Source organism: Sinocyclocheilus rhinocerous, unplaced genomic scaffold (assembly GCF_001515625.1).
Source record: "Sinocyclocheilus rhinocerous isolate Xijiao unplaced genomic scaffold, SAMN03320098_v1.1 scaffold1243, whole genome shotgun sequence".
In the NCBI taxonomy this organism is placed as follows: Eukaryota; Metazoa; Chordata; class Actinopteri; order Cypriniformes; family Cyprinidae; genus Sinocyclocheilus; species Sinocyclocheilus rhinocerous.
This window is the reverse complement of record NW_015626033.1, coordinates 1,575,130-1,596,368: the sequence shown is the minus strand read 5'-3', so window position 1 is coordinate 1,596,368 and position 21,239 is coordinate 1,575,130. Positions and strand designations below refer to the sequence as shown.

Below are 21,239 nucleotides of genomic sequence, written 5' to 3'. Positions count from 1 at the left end.
ATTGCGAAGTCTTGTTTTACTGCGGTTTACATTTCTGAGCGTTTTTCTCTGTTTTGCCTGCCTGTTGTGACCCTGTCTGTACCTCGTTGATGATACTCTGCTACCTGCCTTCTGGATTATCCGCCTTGTCTCTAAGTTGTGATTCATTGCCACCTGCCCCGACTTTTAGCCTGTTTACTGACAACGATTGTGTTTGCCCCCTGTCACTGTGTTTGCTGGTATGTGACCATTGCCTGTTTGACCACGATTGTAAATAAAGCCTGCTTATGGATCCCACTCCGAGTGACGCTTCGTTACATCTGTAGAGTGATCTGCTCTGAAAGAATCTCTATATCTAAAGAGGATACCTTTTTTAAAAAGAGAAATATTCTTTTTAATTTTTGGGCATATTGGTTCCTCCTCGGTAGCTGTGGTCACCATTTACTTTCATTGAATTGAAAAGAGCAGCTTGGACATTATGCTAAATTTATTTTGTGTTCCTCAGAAGAAAGTCATTTTGGTTTTGAATGACTTGAGGGTGAGTAAATTATTACAGAATTTTCATTTTTGAGAAGAATATTCCTCTAATGTATTATAAGAAGGTTGTACATTTCACCTCAGGGCATTAAAGAGAAAATTGCAATATAGAAATATTCTATAACAGGTGTTAATTTTGTTCAAAACCTATTTAAAGCAAGTTCTATAACTCAAAATGTAATTTAGTCTTTCTTTCATGAATTGTATTGCCATAAAACTAGAGATTAGAACTGTCTATTGTGCCACTTTTAAAATGTGGCTGTGTTTGGGTGTGATAGTGTGATAGTGTGATTTGACTGTGCGGCTGCACGGAGAGCAGCCCTGGTGTAATGCCGCCTCATCTGGGAGTTGGTGGAGGAGCTCGTGTGAAGCGTTTGTCTGGAGGAGATTAGCGCTGGCTCTTCCCTAAAGGCACTGATTGTTTTTCGTCCACAGAGCCTCCCTGCCTGGCTGAGCTAGAGCGAATCCAAGTGCAAGAAGGAGCCAAGAAGAATCCAGGTATGAATGAACGCTCCGCTGAGACTCGCTGTACTATCGCGGGAAAAGCAAATTAAGGTGTGAAGGAGAGGAACAAAGGGAGAACCAGAGAAAGAGGTTATATAGAATATATACAACTTGTAGAAGAAAGAATGGAAGAAAGAAGGTCTGTAAAAGGAAAACGAGGCAGAAGGGAGGTAAGATGTAAACTCTGAAAAACAAAGAGGCTTTGCGGCTCTGGCAAAAGTGACTCTAGAGGAGTTTCATTTAACAGATGACAAGCACAAGGCTGAGATTAGCCCCTAATCAGGTGTGTGGATTAGAGCGGCGCTCATGGCTGTGGGCAGTGCTGCATGTTTGGCTGCAGCGCTCTTAGGACTCTCCAAGGACATGCTGCAGATGCTTCAGCCTATCAGAGGCAGCCAAAATGCAAACAGCCCCCAAAGCCTGAGAACAAATATCAATGTATATAATACAAATAAAGTGTTTCATTGTTATTGTGAAAGATTAACCCATGTTTACTCTGAGGTGCATTTATTATTAAATCACAAAAGGAAGAAAATCTCCTATTGTAATATCTAAACCTATAAAATAAACCTTTTTTCCCCTATATGATACATATTAAGAGAGTTACACATCTGTGCATTCCAAAAAATATAATATTAATATTCCATAGTGCATTACCACTTTTGCCAGCCATGTTGAATAAATGTTCAAAAATAGAAAAGATGACAGTCCTAAGAAAAAGCCTAACCTAGAAAGTGCAACCTGTGTTTAACACTATAATGCATTTATAGTTAAATCACAATACAAAAATGTTTATTTTTTACTTATTATATTATTTTTTAAAACAGAAATATAATAATTTTCTGCCTTTTTTAATTGCATATTTTGAGAGGACTATACATCTGTCCATTGCTATGCAAGATTATGATAAATATTCCAGAGGTTCAAGGAGTATCACCATATTTGTCAGCCTCGTTTAATTTATGTTGTCATAAATATAAAACACAATTACATAAAAAGAAGACAGTCATGTAGAATTATGGGTAAGTGTCAAAGGAAAAGCTTAACCCTAAAAAACAAAAAAACAATCTGTCTTTAACCCTCTGAGGCATTACTTATTAAATTATATATATATATATAATTTATTTTTCTTTATTTTTTTCTTTTTTTTAGAGTTGCACATGGTCATCACTTGCACCAGCTGCTTAATTTATGTTCTCGTAAATAAAAAGCACACAAAGACATAAATAGGACAGTCAGGCTGAATTATGGGTAAGGGTCAATGGAATCACCCGTGGTGGTGGTGGTGGTTAGGATATAACATCACATTCTGAATGGTTAAAACGGGCTTTTAAAGATTTGTCCCTTAGTACACTCAGTGCATCAGAGGGTTAAATCCTGCATTTCATTGCTAAATAGATCATGATGATTATGTGGACATATATATGTTTATTACACCGTGCAGTTGTTTTTTATCGTGCATCATGATTCGAGACACTGCAGACAGAAACCCAGCCCTCAACCCTCGCCAAGGTTACATTTTATGCATTACAATGAGCAGTGTCACTTGAGTCTGTCACATGATTTACAGCAATATGCAAACTAGTTTGCAATGTCACCCGTGATGCAACACTCATTTTGTATAGGATATGAAAATGAATGTAAAATGTTCTCAAAGCGTGCGTGTCTGTGTGTTTCTCTCCCTACTTGTTTCAGATACATACATTCCCAGCTGTGATGAGGACGGCTTTTACAGGAGACTGCAGTGTGACAAGAGCAGAGGGGAGTGCTGGTGTGTGGACCAGCATGGAGGAGAGTTAATGGGCTCCAGAATCCATGGCAACCCCGACTGTGGTGAGCACAACACACACACACACACACACACACTACACAGAGGACAATGCTCTTTCTGTAGCTACAGGGCTTAGGGCTTAGATCCACAAAATCATCAGTCACCCATCTGACAGAAGACCAAGTGCTACATTCATTAGGCCAGGTTCATTTCCATTCCAAAAGAGCAGTTGTCTCACTGAAATAAAGGTCCTTAAGATTAATTACTACTGGCTGCGACGGACCTGCAGGTGATAAGAACAAATCCCCTGACTGGACATAAAATAGCGATTAAAAAGCCAAAAGTCAAAGTCACATCTCCTGTTTGTTTATTGTTCTCACACCAAGCGCATATTGTTTAGCCTAAATCGCTTGCAATATTTTTTTTAACAACATTTCCCTTTTGCAGACGAGGTGGTCATGTATTCTGGCGATTTTGGCAGCGGGCTCGGATGGGAAGATGAGGAGGAAAAGGAGGCGGAGGAGAACGGCGAGGAGGCTGAGGAGGAGGAAGGGGAGGTGGGGGAGGTAGATGACGGTGGATACATTTGGTAAAACGAAACGTGATTCTCACCTTATTCGACGTAGCTTTCTGTGGCCCATTTCTACAGAGGCAGCTCTATCTTCTGACATTAAACGGTGGACACTGGAGGGTCTGTCATCTTTATACTGCACTCCAAACAGCATTGACTTGGGGAGGACGGGGGGGAGGGCGGCTTGGTTAGTGTTAGCTGTAGTGAGATTACGGTATTGGGAAAGAGTTTTCGATTATTGGGCTTATGGATACTTGTGAAACATCATATTTTTGTTGTAAGTGCAAGAGTTTTCTCCTGAATCAGTCTCTAGCATCTGCAAACACGAGCTCAGAATTAGGCGCTTGATGTGATGCATTCTTATGCAAGTCTAATAAGTACATACTTTCGTCACTATACATTCAGAAATGATACCTGTTAAGTCTAAAGCTACTTTTTAAAGTATGTATATAAAAATAGACAGGCTTCAGGGTCTAACCTGTTTCATTAGATCTTCTGTCGACCATCAACAACTGCTTTCTTTGGGAACTGAGACTGCTGCTAATGTTTTTGCTGTTAGAGTTTCTGTGAATTCTTTTAAATGTCCTCCAAATGATTTAGCATATATGAACACAGATCACTATAAATACAAAGAGACACAAAGTCCAAAAACATCAAGAGCTAAGTTAGCTTAGCTTAGCTCAGCTCAAAAAGCTAAGACTGTTACCCTGTTCTGACTGAAACAGTCTCTGCATCATTTCGTTGCTACCTTGAAGTAGATATAGTCATAAATGTCTTGAGATAAAGTAGCCTTGTCAGTGTAATTGAAGAACTGTTTCTCCACGCTCACAAACTACAACCGATTTTAGGCTACTTGCCAGAAATACACAATGCATTTCTACAAGACGATCCTTGTCCTAAAGGCACTATTTTTTTCCCTGTCTTTTGTGTAATAATCCACCGAAACCAGAGATGGCAAAGCATTATATTTTCATATAAATTATGCCTCAATGCAGTAGCTTTCTCCCTCAGCCCGACGTCCAAATCATTGTTTTCTTTGAAATGGACAGTCATAAATCCTGAGATATGTGCGCTCTGGTTTCATATGTCTGTCATAATAGAATTTGCTTATACTCCACTAGGTCAGGCTGTAATACGGTACTTCTGATGCAACATAACGAGGCAGTGTATGGATGAACAGGAGAGGCAGGAATGAGCTTTCGAAAATGCATTCTGACATATTCTCTCTCATATACCCAAAGGGACCAATCTGTTTTTGTAGATGTCTTCTAATCAGATCTTCCCATCATTTGCAGTGAAAGATGGCTGTAATGTTCCTAGGTGTAAATCTGGTGCTGAAGGGATTTATATTCAAGGTCTGAATCGTAAAATCTACGACTAAAGGTAAAGTACATGAGTCTTGCAGTAAAAAATATCTAAAGCATCAGTTTTTATGGTTAAAATGCTGTAAAACATGTATGAGTTACAGACTCGGTCTGGTATGATAATTCACTCAGTCGTGATTTCGAAGTTCCACACAGGCAAGAGAAAATGCATTTTATATGGTAACATCCCCAACGTAAACACATTCATCAATGTACCGCGTCATCTACAGAAGAAAATGAATCCTCCAATATATATATATATATATATAATTTATTTTTCTTTATTTTTTTCTTTTTTTTAGAGTTGCACATGGTCATCACTTGCACCAGCTGCTTAATTTATGTTCTCGTAAATAAAAAGCACACAAAGACATAAATAGGACAGTCAGGTTGAATTATGGGTAAGGGTCAATGGAATCACCCGTGGTGGTGGTGGTGGTTAGGATATAACATCACATTCTGAATGGTTAAAACGGGCTTTTAAAGATTTGTCCCTTAGTACACTCAGTGCATCAGAGGGTTAAATCCTGCATTTCATTGCTAAATAGATCATGATGATTATGTGGACATATATATGTTTATTACACCGTGCAGTTGTTTTTTATCGTGCATCATGATTCGAGACACTGTAGACAGAAACCCAGCCCTCAACCCTCGCCAAGGTTACATTTTATGCATTACAATGAGCAGTGTCACTTGAGTCTGTCACATGATTTACAGCAATATGCAAACTAGTTTGCAATGTCACCCGTGATGCAACACTCATTTTGTATAGGATATGAAAATGAATGTAAAATGTTCTCAAAGCGTGCGTGTCTGTGTGTTTCTCTCCCTACTTGTTTCAGATACATACATTCCCAGCTGTGATGAGGACGGCTTTTACAGGAGACTGCAGTGTGACAAGAGCAGAGGGGAGTGCTGGTGTGTGGACCAGCATGGAGGAGAGTTAATGGGCTCCAGAATCCATGGCAACCCCGACTGTGGTGAGCACAACACACACACACACACACACACACTACACAGAGGACAATGCTCTTTCTGTAGCTACAGGGCTTAGGGCTTAGATCCACAAAATCATCAGTCACCCATCTGACAGAAGACCAAGTGCTACATTCATTAGGCCAGGTTCATTTCCATTCCAAAAGAGCAGTTGTCTCACTGAAATAAAGGTCCTTAAGATTAATTACTACTGGCTGCGACGGACCTGCAGGTGATAAGAACAAATCCCCTGACTGGACATAAAATAGCGATTAAAAAGCCAAAAGTCAAAGTCACATCTCCTGTTTGTTTATTGTTCTCACACCAAGCGCATATTGTTTAGCCTAAATCGCTTGCAATATTTTTTTTAACAACATTTCCCTTTTGCAGACGAGGTGGTCATGTATTCTGGCGATTTTGGCAGCGGGCTCGGATGGGAAGATGAGGAGGAAAAGGAGGCGGAGGAGAACGGCGAGGAGGCTGAGGAGGAGGAAGGGGAGGTGGGGGAGGTAGATGACGGTGGATACATTTGGTAAAACGAAACGTGATTCTCACCTTGTTCGACGTAGCTTTCTGTGGCCCATTTCTACAGAGGCAGCTCTATCTTCTGACATTAAACGGTGGACACTGGAGGGTCTGTCATCTTTATACTGCACTCCAAACAGCATTGACTTGGGGAGGACGGGGGGGAGGGCGGCTTGGTTAGTGTTAGCTGTAGTGAGATTACGGTATTGGGAAAGAGTTTTCGATTATTGGGCTTATGGATACTTGTGAAACATCATATTTTTGTTGTAAGTGCAAGAGTTTTCTCCTGAATCAGTCTCTAGCATCTGCAAACACGAGTTCAGAATTAGGCGCTTGATAGGTGTGATGTGATGCATTCTTATGCAAGTCTAATAAGTACATACTTTCGTCACTATACATTCAGAAATGATACCTGTTAAGTCTAAAGCTACTTTTTAAAGTATGTATATAAAAATAGACAGGCTTCAGGGTCTAACCTGTTTCATTAGATCTTCTGTCGACCATCAACAACTGCTTTCTTTGGGAACTGAGACTGCTGCTAATGTTTTTGCTGTTAGAGTTTCTGTGAATTCTTTTAAATGTCCTCCAAATGATTTAGCATATATGAACACAGATCACTATAAATACAAAGAGACACAAAGTCCAAAAACATCAAGAGCTAAGTTAGCTTAGCTTAGCTCAGCTCAAAAAGCTAAGACTGTTACCCTGTTCTGACTGAAACAGTCTCTGCATCATTTCGTTGCTACCTTGAAGTAGATATAGTCATAAATGTCTTGAGATAAAGTAGCCTTGTCAGTGTAATTGAAGAACTGTTTCTCCACGCTCACAAACTACAACCGATTTTAGGCTACTTGCCAGAAATACACAATGCATTTCTACAAGACGATCCTTGTCCTAAAGGCACTATTTTTTTCCCTGTCTTTTGTGTAATAATCCACCGAAACCAGAGATGGCAAAGCATTATATTTTCATATAAATTATGCCTCAATGCAGTAGCTTTCTCCCTCAGCCCGACGTCCAAATCATTGTTTTCTTTGAAATGGACAGTCATAAATCCTGAGATATGTGCGCTCTGGTTTCATATGTCTGTCATAATAGAATTTGCTTATACTCCACTAGGTCAGGCTGTAATACGGTACTTCTGATGCAACATAACGAGGCAGTGTATGGATGAACAGGAGAGGCAGGAATGAGCTTTCGAAAATGCATTCTGACATATTCTCTCTCATATACCCAAAGGGACCAATCTGTCTTTGCAGATGTCTTCTAATCAGATCTTCACATCATTTGCAGTGAAAGATGTGTTGGCTGTAATGTTCCTATGGTGCTGCAGGGATTTATATTCAAGATCTGAATCTTAAAATCTATGACTAAAGGTGAAGTACATGAGTCCCGCAGTAAAAAATATCTAAAGCATCAGTTTTTAGGGTTAAAATGCTGTAAAACGTGTATGAATTACAGACTCGGCCTGGTATGTTAATTCACTCAGACGGGATTTCGAAGCTCCACATAGGCAAGAGAAAATGCATTTGATATGGTAACATCCCCAGCATAAACACATTCATCAATGTACCGCGGCGTCTACAGAAGTATATAAATCCTCCAAATGTCATTGAGACGAATCTTGACGATATTTAAATTAGTTGTGGATTATCATATATGACGCCACCTTGCTGGTGTGATGGAGTGGAAAGATGGCCTGCTCATTAAAAGTCAATAGTGAATGTCCTGATGTCTTACTCAGCAGTGTACATGAGTCTGCTAACAGTGATGTTATACCACTTGGACTAGTGTATGATTGTATTGTACTGTACATGCCATTATTACTGTAAATACTTGGATTTACTGATTAGAAAACATTATATTTACGCTGAGTTGCAGTATATTTGCATTTAGTTGCATGTTTCTTTGTCCGAGTGTGTCATCTTTCTTGCCTGAATATGATTAAAGGCACTGGGCCTGAAAGTGCTGTTCCTTTGTTCTCCTAATTACTCCCAAGACTCTGCGACATGCTAATTTTCATGTGATACTGGAGACATGAGAAAACAAATCTTTTCAACCCACTTTTAAACACATTTTTTGAACAAGTGCAATTTATAATAACTACCAAAAATACCCAACAAAAGCTGGCTCTCAAGGCATACAAGAGTCACCAGAGGGTTCAAAAAAGAAGACATATTTTCACTTTAATAGAAGGCATGATGTAAACACATCTTTCAAATATTCACTTATTGTCATTAAGAAAATTAAACCGTATTTAATATTAAGAAGAAAAAATGTGCATGATGAAATTATAATTATCTGCTATTATACTCTATTATAATACTGCACTGATTCATTATTGACACACATTTCACATTTTAGCAATCCAGTGTAGCTTGCTTGGCATCAATCTAAAATAGTTAGAGAACAGTTTTCAGCCTTGGTTTCTAACCGTTTTAGGTTTTCATCCCTGGTTTCTAACTATTTTACAAAAAAGCATATGATGAAGCTCTGCTATAATACTGCATTGTTTTAGTGTTGGCACACATTCATATATTAGTGATCCAGTGCAGCAAACACTCTAAAATTGGAATTAGAAACCAGGACTGAAAAAAAAAATTATATGTATTTTTTAATCCTAAATCGTTACAAATGTAGTTATATGACATGATACGTAGTGCTGAAAAGAACAATGTTTTGTTTTGACCAGTCGTTGTGTTCACTTGCTTGTATCTGATTAAAATGTAAAAAAAACTAATTTGGAGACTGATTAAAGCTTGCTCTGAAGGCTTTGTAGTCTCCATATCTTCCTGACATCTTCCTCTGCACTGTCTAAGACCTTAAGCACAGCAGCATCTCCCGTTTGAGCAAAACGTCTCAGCAGAGGCTCCAGAACAGTCACTGGGATGCTGAAGTTCAGGTGGGGATATGTCACTTTTGCTGCAAAGTCTCTTGTGTTACTGGACACGATACCTAATATTGGAATATAGAAGATAAAAAAAACATGAGAAAGCCTACGAAAGCTTGATTTAAACAGACATTGTCATCAAATGAGAGCTGGAATGCTTTGATGCCGAACTATAAGGGAGAAAAATATGCTTAATTGGTCACATGGTGCCCCCTTCTGGTTAGAGAAGGTATTGTATATTTCAATCTCCACTGAATACTGCATTTTTACTGAACAACTGGTTGATGTTCTGATAAACAAAACATTTTCCTTTAATTCCTAACTACTTAAAATTAAACGTGTAATGATATTACCTAGCAATTCCCCAGTGGCAGAGCAGACCACAGCACCACCACTGGCTCCAGACTGCACTGCACAAGTAGTCTGCAGCATCACAGGCCGTGACTGATTGGTAATAACTCTGGATAAGATCCCTGAGGTCAATGAAGGGCCACAGCTGCTCCCTAAAGCTCCATAATCCACAACAAGCACATCCTCACCTAAAAAACACACACAACATGAGAATTCCAGGTGCTGCACATGGACAAAGTACACACAGTTACAAAATATTGTATATAAACTGAAATGGATCATTATATTTATAATACATTTAAATGTGTTAAATGAGTTAGTGTATATATAGTCATCATTCTGTAAGTAATATATTTAAATGTATCTATGTTCCTTTTCAGCATGATACATAGTGCTGGAAAGAAAAATGTTTTGTTTTGACCAGTCATTATGTTCACTTGCTTGTATCTGATTAAAATAAAATCAGTTTAAGGGATGCAGGAATTTAAGCAGGATTTCTGTGTAATCTGAAATAGTCAAGTTAAAAGAAATTGTAAGTATCACTGAAATTTTATTACACTAATTTTTATGTTGAAATGACACAAGTCATAATTTGACAATTCTGACTTATTGTCATAATTGCTGTCCTAATATTTACTTTTTATGTGTATTTTGTCACTTGACTTGCCATAATTTCAACTTGCATGCCATAGTGCCATAAGTCATAATTATGTAATAATTTTTACTTTTATGTCATAAATAATTATGACTTCTCATAATTTTGACATTTCATGCCATAATTATGACGTTTTATCTCATAATTTCGACTTTTTGTTAATTATCTTAGAATTATGACATAGTGTGTCACAATTTTGCCTGTTTATTTCTACATGATTTACCAAAGCATGATTTTTTCTTATGACAGAAGTAAGCTTCCATAGTTTTGTTATACATATTTTGTATGTAAAAGACTGGAGTTAAATATAAAAATATAAATGTAGTGTCAAAATCGATACAAAACCACCTGATATTTGGATATGAGGTTGTCACATATATAAACTGACACACTGGAAGGAACAAATATAATTTTTCTTATGTTGGTGGCATTAGACATCCACAGAAAAATCACACCAAAATCTCAAAACAAACATGCTAAATATGAGTTTCAATAAAACAGGTTTGCAGCACATTACCTGGGTGAAAGTATGTGGTAAACTGTGTTTTTACTGAGTCTACGAGGGGTTCCTGAAGCTCCACCACAGCGATATCAAAGGGAGATGATGGTGCTGATGAATACAGCACCTTACCACTTACTGCATGAAATCTGAGGTGGAAAGTTTAGATATTATTACAAATCCCATGGTGATTAAAAATACCAATAACGTGTAAGTTTTAACAAAGATCACCAAACAAAATGTCACTTCTTTAGGCCTTATAATTATGAATATGAATGAATTCAAAGCCCATTACCTTTCTCCAAAGTTGACTCTGACTGTAAGCACAGATTTTTCATTCACCACATGCCTTCAGGTCAGAACCAAATTCTGGTTTAGCAGCACACCAGAACCCCACAGCTGGCCGCTCTCAATCAGCACCACTCCAGGGTAAAATTCAGAGCCTGGCTTTCGGTTTGCAGTTAATGGAGCTTGAAGAGAGCCAGTAATTAACTGAGATGACTTTTCTATCAGCGACTCCTGGATGGCACCAGCCTGTGGCATGTTTTTCAGAATCAGGTGAACCGAGCACACAAGTGTCAGCCCAATCCATTCATCTGATTTCCAGCACAGTGGTGAAACGATCAAACCCACAAGGTAAGATCTGCTTTCTTTGCTAACAAACACACCACCTCCTTCGGTGCCAGGCAAGCAGCGGGCATCAGTCAGGATCAGGGCATTCGCATCTCCTGCCAGATTACTAACTATACCTTTACTAATTGTGTTCATGAAGAGGTCTGGACAGAGACCACCGAAAGGAGACCCACATGCGATAACATGACATCCCTTTTTAAGACTGCCACTCTTCACCCATGGAATAGTTTCCTTACAGGTGCATGAGGATGAAGTGGGCACTTTTAAAAGTGCAAACCAACTTAAAAACCTGGAGTCTTCTAGAACTTCTGTATCCAATGTGCCACTACAAAAGCTCCAGTTATCAGACCCTTTGAAGATCTGAACAATTCGTTTCATAGAACCGGTTCAGTGATTCTTTTACGTTCCCAGACATAAAAATACGATCGTTATGTCCGTCAAACCATTCGTGAACGAGTCATTTTCGCTTTGTAAATAAATAGACGAGACATTAACCGGGTTTGTTAACCGGTTCATCAGATTCATTGAAAAGATCCAACTCCAAAGAAAGTTTCGTTAACAAATCAGACGTCGTTTATACATTGGACTGGGTTCTTGTGCAACAATGTGCTCGTTCATTCTGATGGTCACGTCACAAAGGATTCAGTATGGCCAAATAACCTTTTTTTTTTTTTTTTTACTTGACTAGAATGTCACAATTGTTTTAAATGTTTATTAAAATTGCTTTCTACGATTAATAATTTCATATAGGCCTACATATATGTATGATTTCTTTGAGATCAAAGTACACACAGAAAATATATATTTTTTTTTATTTTTGTTTGCTTACTTCAGTGCATAAATGCTACAAAGTGCTACATGTGGCATGTACATAATCAGCCATTTCAAAAGATAAGCAGCATTGAAACTCCCAATCCTTTCACTTAAGCCTATTTACAAGTATGGGTAAAAGTGACCTAGTAATATGACATTTTCTATTGCACAGGCATATTTTCTATTAATTAAAAAAGCCTATATACTCTCATGCCATAACTGCAAATAAGTTACAGATGGCAGTCAACAAGTACTCATTACACAGTCAGGTAGTTTAATGTTGAAACAGGCTAATGTAGACATCACTGGCACTGAGTGCTACATAAGCACAGTCTTAAAAGTATCAAAATACTACATACAAATCAAATATTTGCACTTTTAATATATTAGATAGAAATATTTCATTTTAAATCTCAGGTCATTTTGATAAGCAAGCATGTATACACTGGCAATGCACACCAAATCACTTCAGAAGTTTTTCCTTTGAACAGGTGGGAAATACAGAACTAGGGGAAAAACCACCAACATTAAGGCACTGAGGTAATGTAACGTGAAACCAAAAACACTGATTCTGTATCTTCTGATGATTTCACAGCACAAGTGATGTTCACCTGATTAAAATACTTGTTTTAAATGTTCAATAGTATGTTTACCTTTCACATGGCATAAAATTGACACTGGATTGAAAAAAGCATTCTGTAACTTGATGCCACCTCTTAAAATAACCCAGCTCAGTCAACTGTTAAAGCAAACTGTATTTCTATCCCTGCTTTTAGAAAAGAAAACAGCATAAATTACTGCTAAGGTAAACATAACTTATGTAAGTAATTGCTACTGTAGCTTGAATGAATGCATATCTCAGATACTTCTCTATCACCACACTGGATTTTATTGGCTCAGATAATATATATATAACACCCCTGGTTACTAGTTTCTTTACAACATAAATAATCAATTAATAAATAGGATACACAGGTTTTTAATTAATAAACACATTAAATATGTTAATCGATATATTGAGAAAGCCATCGAAAACCTTCACCATATCCTTGTCTCTTCAACACACTGCACATAAAGACTTCCATTGGCCTCAGGTTCAGTTCTTTCAGTGATGCATTCCCCTGTGTGAGACAAAAGACCATGTACTGCTCCAGAAAATATCATTCATTGTGTTAAATATACTGTACAAGTAATAAATATATTACCTCAATGACCTACCTTTCCTGTGGTGTGTCCATAAAGTCCAAACATTCCTCTCAGCGCATCCTCACTAATGGCTTCTGGACGGTCGATTTTATTCCCCAAAATAAGGATTGGCACATTGGAGATGGTTTCATCAGTTAAGAGGGCCTATGATTAAAAAGCAAGGTGCCCTCATTATTATTCAAATACATGGCTGTTTTTTGATTGGTGGGACTGGGAAGAAATTTAAATTAGTGCAGTGATGTTCCTTTGCACTGTCAAACATAGGTACAAAACTTTCACGGAGCGGACAACTTTGTACCTTTTTTCTGAGAGTTTGAATGTGTTCAAAGTTAAACATTCATTAGTAAATAACTGGTCATAGACAAAACCATTGATTATATTTATAAAAACAAGTAAAAAGTAGACTTACATCCAACTCAATTTTGGCTTCTAGTAGACGTTCATGGTCAGCACAATCAACAAGATACACTATCCCATTTATTGCTGGAAGATAATTCCTCCAAACCCTTCTTGCTGAGGATTGAGAATAGATCAAATCAATTTGCATTGTGTTTAAGGTTGTTCTAGAATTTCTAAACAAATTTGTTTATATATATTTTTCAAATAAATCTCCTTTTAACTATAGCGGTGATTTTCTTTTAAATTCTGAAATTTTAATTCCAAATATACATTAATCATTTATTAATAAATTCTATATTTACCTTGAGCATGTCCACCCAGGTCAAATGTTGTGAAAGTCATCCCAGCAATAGACAGTTCTTCAGATGCTAACAGATAAGACAAGATACGGTACATTGTGTACAATGATTGCTTCAACATACAGAATTCAATTTGTAAGAATAAGCCATTCTGTTTTTGTACTTTCCTTTAAAATGTATACAGCTCATATTAAAAGAGTAAAACATGCTGCACTTTAGGCAACTTACTAGGGTGAAGTGTTGGAACATGTTGTCCAAGTCGATCATCTTTAAGCATGTGCAATAATGTTGTTTTTCCGGCATTGTCTAATCCTAGAAAAACTAATTTCCCAGACTTTTTATAGAGTCCTAAAATGAAATGAGATTATGAAAGCACAAAAAAATCAGCTACATTATTATTTGTTCATTTCAGTATCTGCCTGATACTTTACCTAATAATTGTAACACACTGCTGAATCCTCTGTACAGCCAATCAAATATGAAAGACATTTTTGTAGCCTGTTCCCTGAAATAAAATAGCAGCAGAATGAGAGAATTGTTTCAATGCAGTACAAGATCCAAGACTATTCAAGGGGCTCTGCTAACTCCAGAATAAGCTCTTTACCTAAATCTACTGTAAGCAGGTGAAAAACAGCTGATACTACGTTACTAAATGACCCAAGTTAACGTTTTGTCTCCAAGAGTGCATTTAAGAAAAGAAACATAAACCCCCTCGTAGCTATTAACCAATATCCCGCACACAACATGCGCAAGAAACTATTTCTAGTTGTGAGACCTTGTCACTTGACGCCATGGATATAGCACACAGACATAGCTGTCACTCAAATGACAGCAACTCGCGTTCAAATTCAAGTGCATTTTTACACATTAATAAGGGTTTGCATTGTAAATTAAGATGAATACATGTGCAAATATTACTGTTCCCCAACTGTACCTTAAATGTAAACATCGCAGTATACACAGCCCAAGCGCGTTTTTCTAGAAACTTGTCCATGGAGGCGCTTTAAAACACACTCAAAACAACAGCCAGATATGCTGAAGTTGAATGAGCAAAGTAGGGTATTGTAAAGGTAAAAACGCTCACTATGGCGTTTTAGATGAAACCTTAATACCTGGCTTTTAGTTAAAAATGTTTCTATTAAACATTGTAGCCAATGTCTAAATTTATAATCGCGTCATATGCAAACAGCACAGAACACGATACGTTCTAATAGGAAAATATTCGTGTCAATACCTGGAAGGGTCCTCTTCTGTTGTAGACCAGTCAGTCCGGTCTGTATTCTACTGCTAAAAAACAGCCCGAATTTGACGTTTAACCGGAACTGCGTAGCTGCATAGGGTGGTCTCAGATCGATTGTAGGTTAATGTGTTGGCATCTGGTTGCTAAATGTTGACGGACTTGAGGCTGTGGGTTCTTCTGACAGCTAAGACTTTACATTCAAGTTTGGGATCGGTAAGATTTTTTAAAAATGTTTTTAAAACAAGTATTTTATTCTCACTGCAAGGCTGCATTCGTCAAAACCAGTAATATTGTGAAAAATTATTACAATTTAAAAGAACTGTTTTCTATTTTAATATATTTTAAAAGGTAATTTATTACTATGAAAAGCGTATATTTCAGCAGGCATTACTCAATTGTTACATGATCCTTTAGAAATCATAATACTGATAATACATAATATTGTAGGAAAAAAATATTAAACTGTTGTTGAAATTCTACATGGTAAAGCATTAGTTCATCCAAAAAATTGTCATCATTTTTTGTTCCACAATTGTATGACATTGTTTCATGAATGCTAGGTAGAATGGCATCTCCAGTCACCATTCACTTACACTGTATGGGAAAAAAACATGCAATGAAAGTAAATGAGGCTGCCAGCATAATATCCGTTGTTGCACAGAACAAAGAAAGTCACGTGGGTTTGAAACAACATGAGTTGGAGTAATCAACAGAATATTTAAATTATGTAAAGACAATCTAATACAGAACAAAAAAAGTATTAACAAAAATGTCTGATAGTAGTGTCATATGAGAAAAGCTTTATTAAAGCATTTGTTCAGAATTTTACAGTACCTGAGTTTGACCAGACTATTAGCTAACTTTAGTATCTGTTACACAGAATATCTAACCATTATCAAATACAACTTAACTTAGCAAGACATTGGTTAGCTCCCCTAAATGTTAATGTGAGATTCAGTCCCCAGATAAGGTGTTAAGTGCCCCTGTTTTCATAAAATACCATTATTCTAGACAGATAATGACATACATATTCGAAACATGATCAGACTGGTCCGTTCACAGTGTTATGTTCTTCAGTTCTTTGCATAGTAGAACCATTTGTCAACTGAAAAAGACAGCACAACAAAGTAAATATCATGTCACATCTTGAAAGAAAAAGTGTAAACGCAAACTGAATGGATAAGTAACAGTAAAAATATTTTTTAAAAATGGACAGATTTTTAAGAGATCTGATGTTTCACTGTAAAAAAAAAAAAAAGAGACAAAAATGAAATCAAACCTGAGCTTGGAACTAGACCAGCCTCTCCACATGGGCAAGACTGAAAAATGAAAAGAAAAATTTGTTTCAGTTACCACAATAGTGAAGTCATAAGGAACCACTACTGATGCTAGTCATCTGTATATACAATTAATAAAACAGTGAATAAATTAATTGAAAGCAAAAACAAAGTTCTTACTCCGTCAACAACTGCTTTGGCTTCATCTACCGAACAGCAGAATGGACTGTCTCCCTCTGAGACACACGTGTTCTTGCTGCACAGTAAAAGAGAAAAAAGCAACATGACTTATGTTAAAAGGGGGGGAAAGCAAAGAAAATTATTTTATATTTTATATCATGTTGATGTGTTCCAGCAGTAAACCATGTCTACAACAGGATTTATCTGTAGTGATTGAAAATGAAAGTGCAAACAGTCAGAGCTGAAATAAAATACTATGCAAAATAAGCAAACAAATGCAGACCACTGAAGAAACATTCCCTTACCAGTTTAGTTCTCCAGCATTGGTTTGCTGTGAGATCAGTGCCTTCCAGAAGCCATGTGTGGCTTTGATTGTCTCAGTGGCAAAGTCCTGGAATAAATGTAGCATTTTTATATGACAAAATATGACCAATCACAAATTAAAGCTTGTTTACAACAATTTTCGGAACTACACACCTTGTCTTTGAACTCTCCGTTGAATGCAAACTGGTTTTCAGGTTTCCCATCAGGTACCTTGTACCTCCTGAACCAGTCAACAGTGGCCTCAAGGTAGCCAGGCTTGAGTCGCTTCACGTCACTAATGTCTATATTTCACACCAGAAAAATGGTAGCAATCACATACAGTATATGTGTCTCTCTTCTAAGTCAAGTGGAAAGCAATGAGTGTAACTTACTGTTCAAGTCCTTTGCCTCAGGGTCATCAACGTTGATTGCAATGACTTTCCAATCAGTTTCACCTTCATCAATCATTGCTAAAACACCCAGGACTTTCACTTTGATAACATCTCCACGACAGCACACCTGTGAAGATCAAGCATTGTGGGTTTTGTTTATCTAATTCAACTGTAGCTGCACATATGACAGCTTGCTTTATAATTTTGGCTTTATTTCACAGAATAAGACAAACACTGATACCTATACCTTGTTTCCAATTTCACAGACATCGATTGGGTCATTGTCACCACAACACCCTGTGTCATTGTCTTTGTGCCCAGGGTCTTCCCATGTCTGTCAGAAAAGATTTAAAGAAAGTCGTTGTAAAATCTAGGGGGGAAAAAGACACAATGGCACATGCAATTCACATCTACAAGAAAGGTTTTTAATTTCAGTTTGAATAATGCTAAACTGTGTCACTCTCCATCAAGATCACTGGAATGCAGTGAGATGGAATGTATTTCTCCAGAAATTAAGGAAAATCTGTACAATTGTCTTTTCATATTGACAAGCCATACTAAAAGCATCAAGTACTAAAATAATCAGTTTAAAGTTGTGTTCATGAAGATGGAATGCATATAAACTAACATTTAAAAGTTTGGGGTCAATAAGATTTTTTCAAACAAATGAACACTTTTGTGATCATAACGATATTTATTATGATATAAAAGATGAATGGAATGTTTCTTGAGCAGCAAATCAGCATATTAGAATGATTTGAGAATGTGACACTGAAGACTGGAGAAATGGCTTCTGAAAATTCAGCTTTGCCATCACAGAAATAAATAACATTTTAAAATATATTAAATAAGACAACCGCTTTTAAAAATTGTAATATCATAATATTCTACTGTATTTTTTATCAAATAAATGCAACCTTGGTGAGCATAAGATATTTCTTTCCAAAAAAAATATTTAAAGAATTTAAAAAAAAATATTACTGACCCCAAACATTTGAACAGTAGTATTTTAAACAGTTAACTGATTCCAGAAACTCAAGCAGTTTCTACCTTCTGTCCGTTTTATTCTTTGTGTTTAATGTGTCTGAAGACTGGAGAAATGGCTTCTGAAAATTCAGCTTTGCCATCACAGAAATAAATAACATTTTAAAATATATTAAATAAGACAACCGCTTTTAAAAATTGTAATATCATAATATTCTACTGTATTTTTTATCAAATAAATGCAACCTTGGTGAGCATAAGAGATTTCTTTCCAAAAAAATATTTAAAGAATTAAAAAAAAAATATTACTGACCCCAAACATTTGAACAGTAGTATTTTAAACAGTTAACTGATTCCAGAAACTCAAGCAGTTTCTACCTTCTGTCCGTTTTATTCTTTGTGTTTAATGTGTAATCAGTGCTGATTTAAAGCTTACTTGAGGGATTGCTCCATAATTCCAAATATAGCCTTTGTGGGGGAAAACATTGGCCACGTAGCGCAAATTGCCCTTCTTCACATCTTGCTTAATGGGGTTCAGTGGGTCTTTTGTAGCAATCTGAAAAGTAAACCACAATGTTATACATACAAACACCAACTAGTTGATGAGTCCATTTTTTTTTTTGAATGTCAATACACAACCCACCACAAAATGTAGGTTAAAAGTATTTTTCCTTTAACTGTACTGTAACCATTCATGTTTGTGAATATATGACCTTGCAAAATAAATAGCCTGTTACAAAGTCCTCTATTCTATTGTTTTATTCTGTTATACTGCAAGTGGTGTAGTTTTGTACTGTTGGTCATAGTTTACCTCCATTTTTGCATTTGTCCATCGTGGTACTTCAACAACCATGTGGAAAATGTTCTACAGAGAAAATAAAAACGATTTATTTTTATTAAAAAAGGGAAAGTAGCCTAAATGTGTCATTCCCATAATAAGTTAACCTTCATATAACTAAAAAAAATGTATGTAAAGCCATGAGAATGATTAATCAAAGTTTTACACAGGTAAGATATCAGGACAGTCCAAAGTATTGAACGATTTAAGATGACATTAATGAAAGGGTAAAGATCACTCCTCTTACAGACCAAGTACCTTCACCTGATAAAGAACTGATTGATATACACTGTGCTGGATTGTGAAATGGCCGTTCACTGCCAAAGGGGTCCCATAAGGGAGGGGGATCTACAATGAGACTAGGAGAAGAGAAACTAACAACATATTAAATTAACATACTGTACCTGAGCTTCATCTGCATACATAGGTATGTCATGGAATGGTGAAATGTACTTTCCATCCGAGTTCTCTGGTTGAAAAAACATTTTTTATTGCATAACATATTTCTGTACAAATAAATATTTTAAAAAGGAAGCTGATCTTGATTTCATCTGATCAGTGTTATCTGATCACTTAAACCCTGGCTGAGCACCTGATTTCCATATTAAGGCACAAATAAAAATAACTGAACAAAAAATGCCACCATGTCCTCTATTGTTTATCTTGAAATTGATACATAACATGCAATGAGTCCCCCCCCGTTTTTATTTTTCAAAGCAAGAAAAAAATGAATATATCTGTGTGATCATTTAAAGAACTATATCTATAAGAGTATATCAGACATTCAGAAATATGTTATGGTCAAGCCCAGTCACTTAAACTTAAATGGTATGTTTTGGATGCATTTATTGACTTTTATGAAGCATATCAAATAACCCAAAACATAACAGAATTAATCACACCACTATTCATGTTCAAAGAAAGCTGAGATATTCTGCACAACTTCTCACTAGGTGTTCCAAAGAAGAAAGTCTGGTTTGATGTATTAGTGATGACAGAATTTTTGTTGAAGTGAATTATTGCTTTACACTGCACACGTTAATAATAATGATCTTGCCTTGTGTGCATATAACTTATCAGTCATTTTACTTGTCAGAAGAGAGCAGGTGACGTCATGCTGCTGCTAAGGATGAGATGTCTAATGCACAGTTGGCAACTAAAATAAACAAAGCACACCCAATTTTGTGGAAAATTGTCCAGTGTATCTGCTTTAGTAACTTTATATTTTATTCAAATATATATTTTATATTGTTTGCGATGTTGCACCGTTGGTAATAATAACATACTATCATTTTTTGGGAGTTTCGGTTTTTAAATGTAACCGGTTTAACAGGTTTACGTTCTTCAAACTGAAAATAACTTTGCACAAATCTACAGTTAATCAGAAATTACAATAAACTTTATGGACCGATTACCAACTTAATTCGTAAAAACGTTAAATTTATTAATTTGAGATTTTAGGTCTTTTTTAGGTTTTAGGTCATAAATGACGCGAGAAAAAGCGACACGTGGGACTTGCGGCCCAGCCCCTTTCATCTTAATTCAATGAACTGTCCTCCTGACCGTACAAACTTCTCATCACCAATCCCCGAAGAACAGAATTCATACTTACTGAAATAAATCCTATAACTCAAAGTGTTAGGGTTTCCTCTTTCTTCAGTGGAGAAACTCATATTGTGCGCTCTGTGTATTGATTCCGGTAGGATGTGTGTAAAAAATACAGCAGCAGCGACGTGCTAGAGGAAATCGCGCATGCGCAGAGACTGAATTGCGCAAAAGACGTAAGCGTATGTGCATCTGATTTGTGAATCGGCAGTGATAGACAGTGCTAGAAGATCTTGTAAAAGGAAATATGAAATATCACACTTTGAATGCGGTTACTTTTAATGTGTTCAAAGACAGCTTTGCATATTTGCACCTAAAACCCTAAGCCTAAACTGTTTTTCTGCTCTTGGCTGGTTTGAGTTGGTTTTACAGCCTGGCCGTCTTACCTTTATTTTCTAAACAGTTCACCTGTTTTAGCTGGTCATCAAGGTGTTCTCTCAATCTAA

General features: G+C 36.6%; 4 protein-coding genes and 1 long non-coding RNA gene across 7 annotated transcripts in view; 2 read left to right on the top strand and 3 right to left on the bottom strand.

The window, feature by feature from the left end:
- LOC107707351 (SPARC (osteonectin), cwcv and kazal like domains proteoglycan 2) overlaps positions 1–4,038 on the top strand; it is a 42,233-nt gene extending 38,195 nt beyond the window's left edge. For both annotated transcript variants that reach the window (XM_016511350.1, XM_016511343.1), the window contains 3 exons: positions 952–1,014; positions 2,716–2,853; positions 3,239–4,038. In XM_016511350.1, coding sequence (XP_016366836.1) covers positions 952–1,014; positions 2,716–2,853; positions 3,239–3,384 — 347 coding nt within the window. In that variant the 3' untranslated portion in view covers positions 3,385–4,038. The remainder of the gene's footprint in view (positions 1–951; positions 1,015–2,715; positions 2,854–3,238) is intronic.
- Positions 4,039–5,567: 1,529 nt separating this feature from the next.
- Positions 5,568–6,903, top strand: LOC107707345 (uncharacterized). The gene is made up of 2 exons (XR_001636243.1): positions 5,568–5,709; positions 6,095–6,903. It is a non-coding gene; the product is annotated as an uncharacterized LOC107707345 (long non-coding RNA).
- Positions 6,904–8,980: 2,077 nt separating this feature from the next.
- Positions 8,981–11,635, bottom strand: LOC107708039 (peroxisomal leader peptide-processing protease-like). Its single transcript, XM_016512191.1, is given in 4 exon segments — positions 8,981–9,184; positions 9,473–9,658; positions 10,643–10,773; positions 10,920–11,635. Coding segments are annotated over 4 exon segments (1,236 nt in total). The 3' UTR covers position 8,981.
- Positions 11,636–12,074: 439 nt separating this feature from the next.
- On the bottom strand, positions 12,075–15,369 carry LOC107708324 (GTP-binding protein SAR1b-like). Its single transcript, XM_016512518.1, has 7 exons — positions 15,209–15,369; positions 14,406–14,479; positions 14,203–14,322; positions 13,978–14,043; positions 13,686–13,789; positions 13,289–13,420; positions 12,075–13,191 (listed from the first exon to the last, which is right to left on the bottom strand). Exons 2-7 carry the CDS (start codon positions 14,461–14,463, stop codon positions 13,075–13,077), a joined length of 597 nt encoding a protein of 198 aa, XP_016368004.1. The 5' UTR covers positions 14,464–14,479; positions 15,209–15,369; the 3' UTR covers positions 12,075–13,074.
- Positions 15,370–15,999: 630 nt separating this feature from the next.
- ppa1b (inorganic pyrophosphatase 1b) lies at positions 16,000–20,936 on the bottom strand. Of its 2 annotated transcripts, XM_016512497.1 has the most exons (11): positions 20,801–20,936; positions 19,593–19,657; positions 19,162–19,215; positions 18,787–18,906; positions 17,614–17,700; positions 17,367–17,493; positions 17,149–17,276; positions 16,977–17,062; positions 16,672–16,747; positions 16,494–16,533; positions 16,000–16,319 (listed from the first exon to the last, which is right to left on the bottom strand). In XM_016512497.1, the coding sequence occupies exons 1-11, from the start codon at positions 20,859–20,861 to the stop codon at positions 16,288–16,290; spliced, it is 876 nt and encodes a 291-aa protein (XP_016367983.1). In that variant the 5' UTR covers positions 20,862–20,936; the 3' UTR covers positions 16,000–16,287. The 2 variants fall into 2 exon arrangements, with proteins under 2 accessions (XP_016367983.1, XP_016367991.1); XM_016512505.1 differs by lacking the exons at positions 16,000–16,319; positions 16,494–16,533; positions 16,672–16,747 and adding an exon at positions 16,857–16,875 and having other exon boundaries at positions 20,801–20,933.
- Between the last annotated feature and the right edge of the window lie 303 nt (positions 20,937–21,239).

Coding starts and splice junctions, on each gene's coding strand:
- LOC107708324 (XM_016512518.1), bottom strand. CDS start 14,463: ATGTCTTTCATATTTGATTGGCTGTACAGAGGATTCAGCAGTGTGTTA. Junction 14,044..14,202: donor TGTTCCAACACTTCACCCTA/GTAAGTTGCCTA, acceptor CTTATCTGTTAG/CATCTGAAGAACTGTCTATT. Junction 13,790..13,977: donor CCTGGGTGGACATGCTCAAG/GTAAATATAGAA, acceptor CTCAATCCTCAG/CAAGAAGGGTTTGGAGGAAT.
- ppa1b (XM_016512497.1), bottom strand. CDS start 20,861: ATGAGTTTCTCCACTGAAGAAAGAGGAAACCCTAACACTTTGAGTTAT. Junction 19,216..19,592: donor TGTATGCAGATGAAGCTCAG/GTACAGTATGTT, acceptor TTTTCTCTGTAG/AACATTTTCCACATGGTTGT. Junction 17,277..17,366: donor TGAGGCAAAGGACTTGAACA/GTAAGTTACACT, acceptor TGTGAAATATAG/ACATTAGTGACGTGAAGCGA.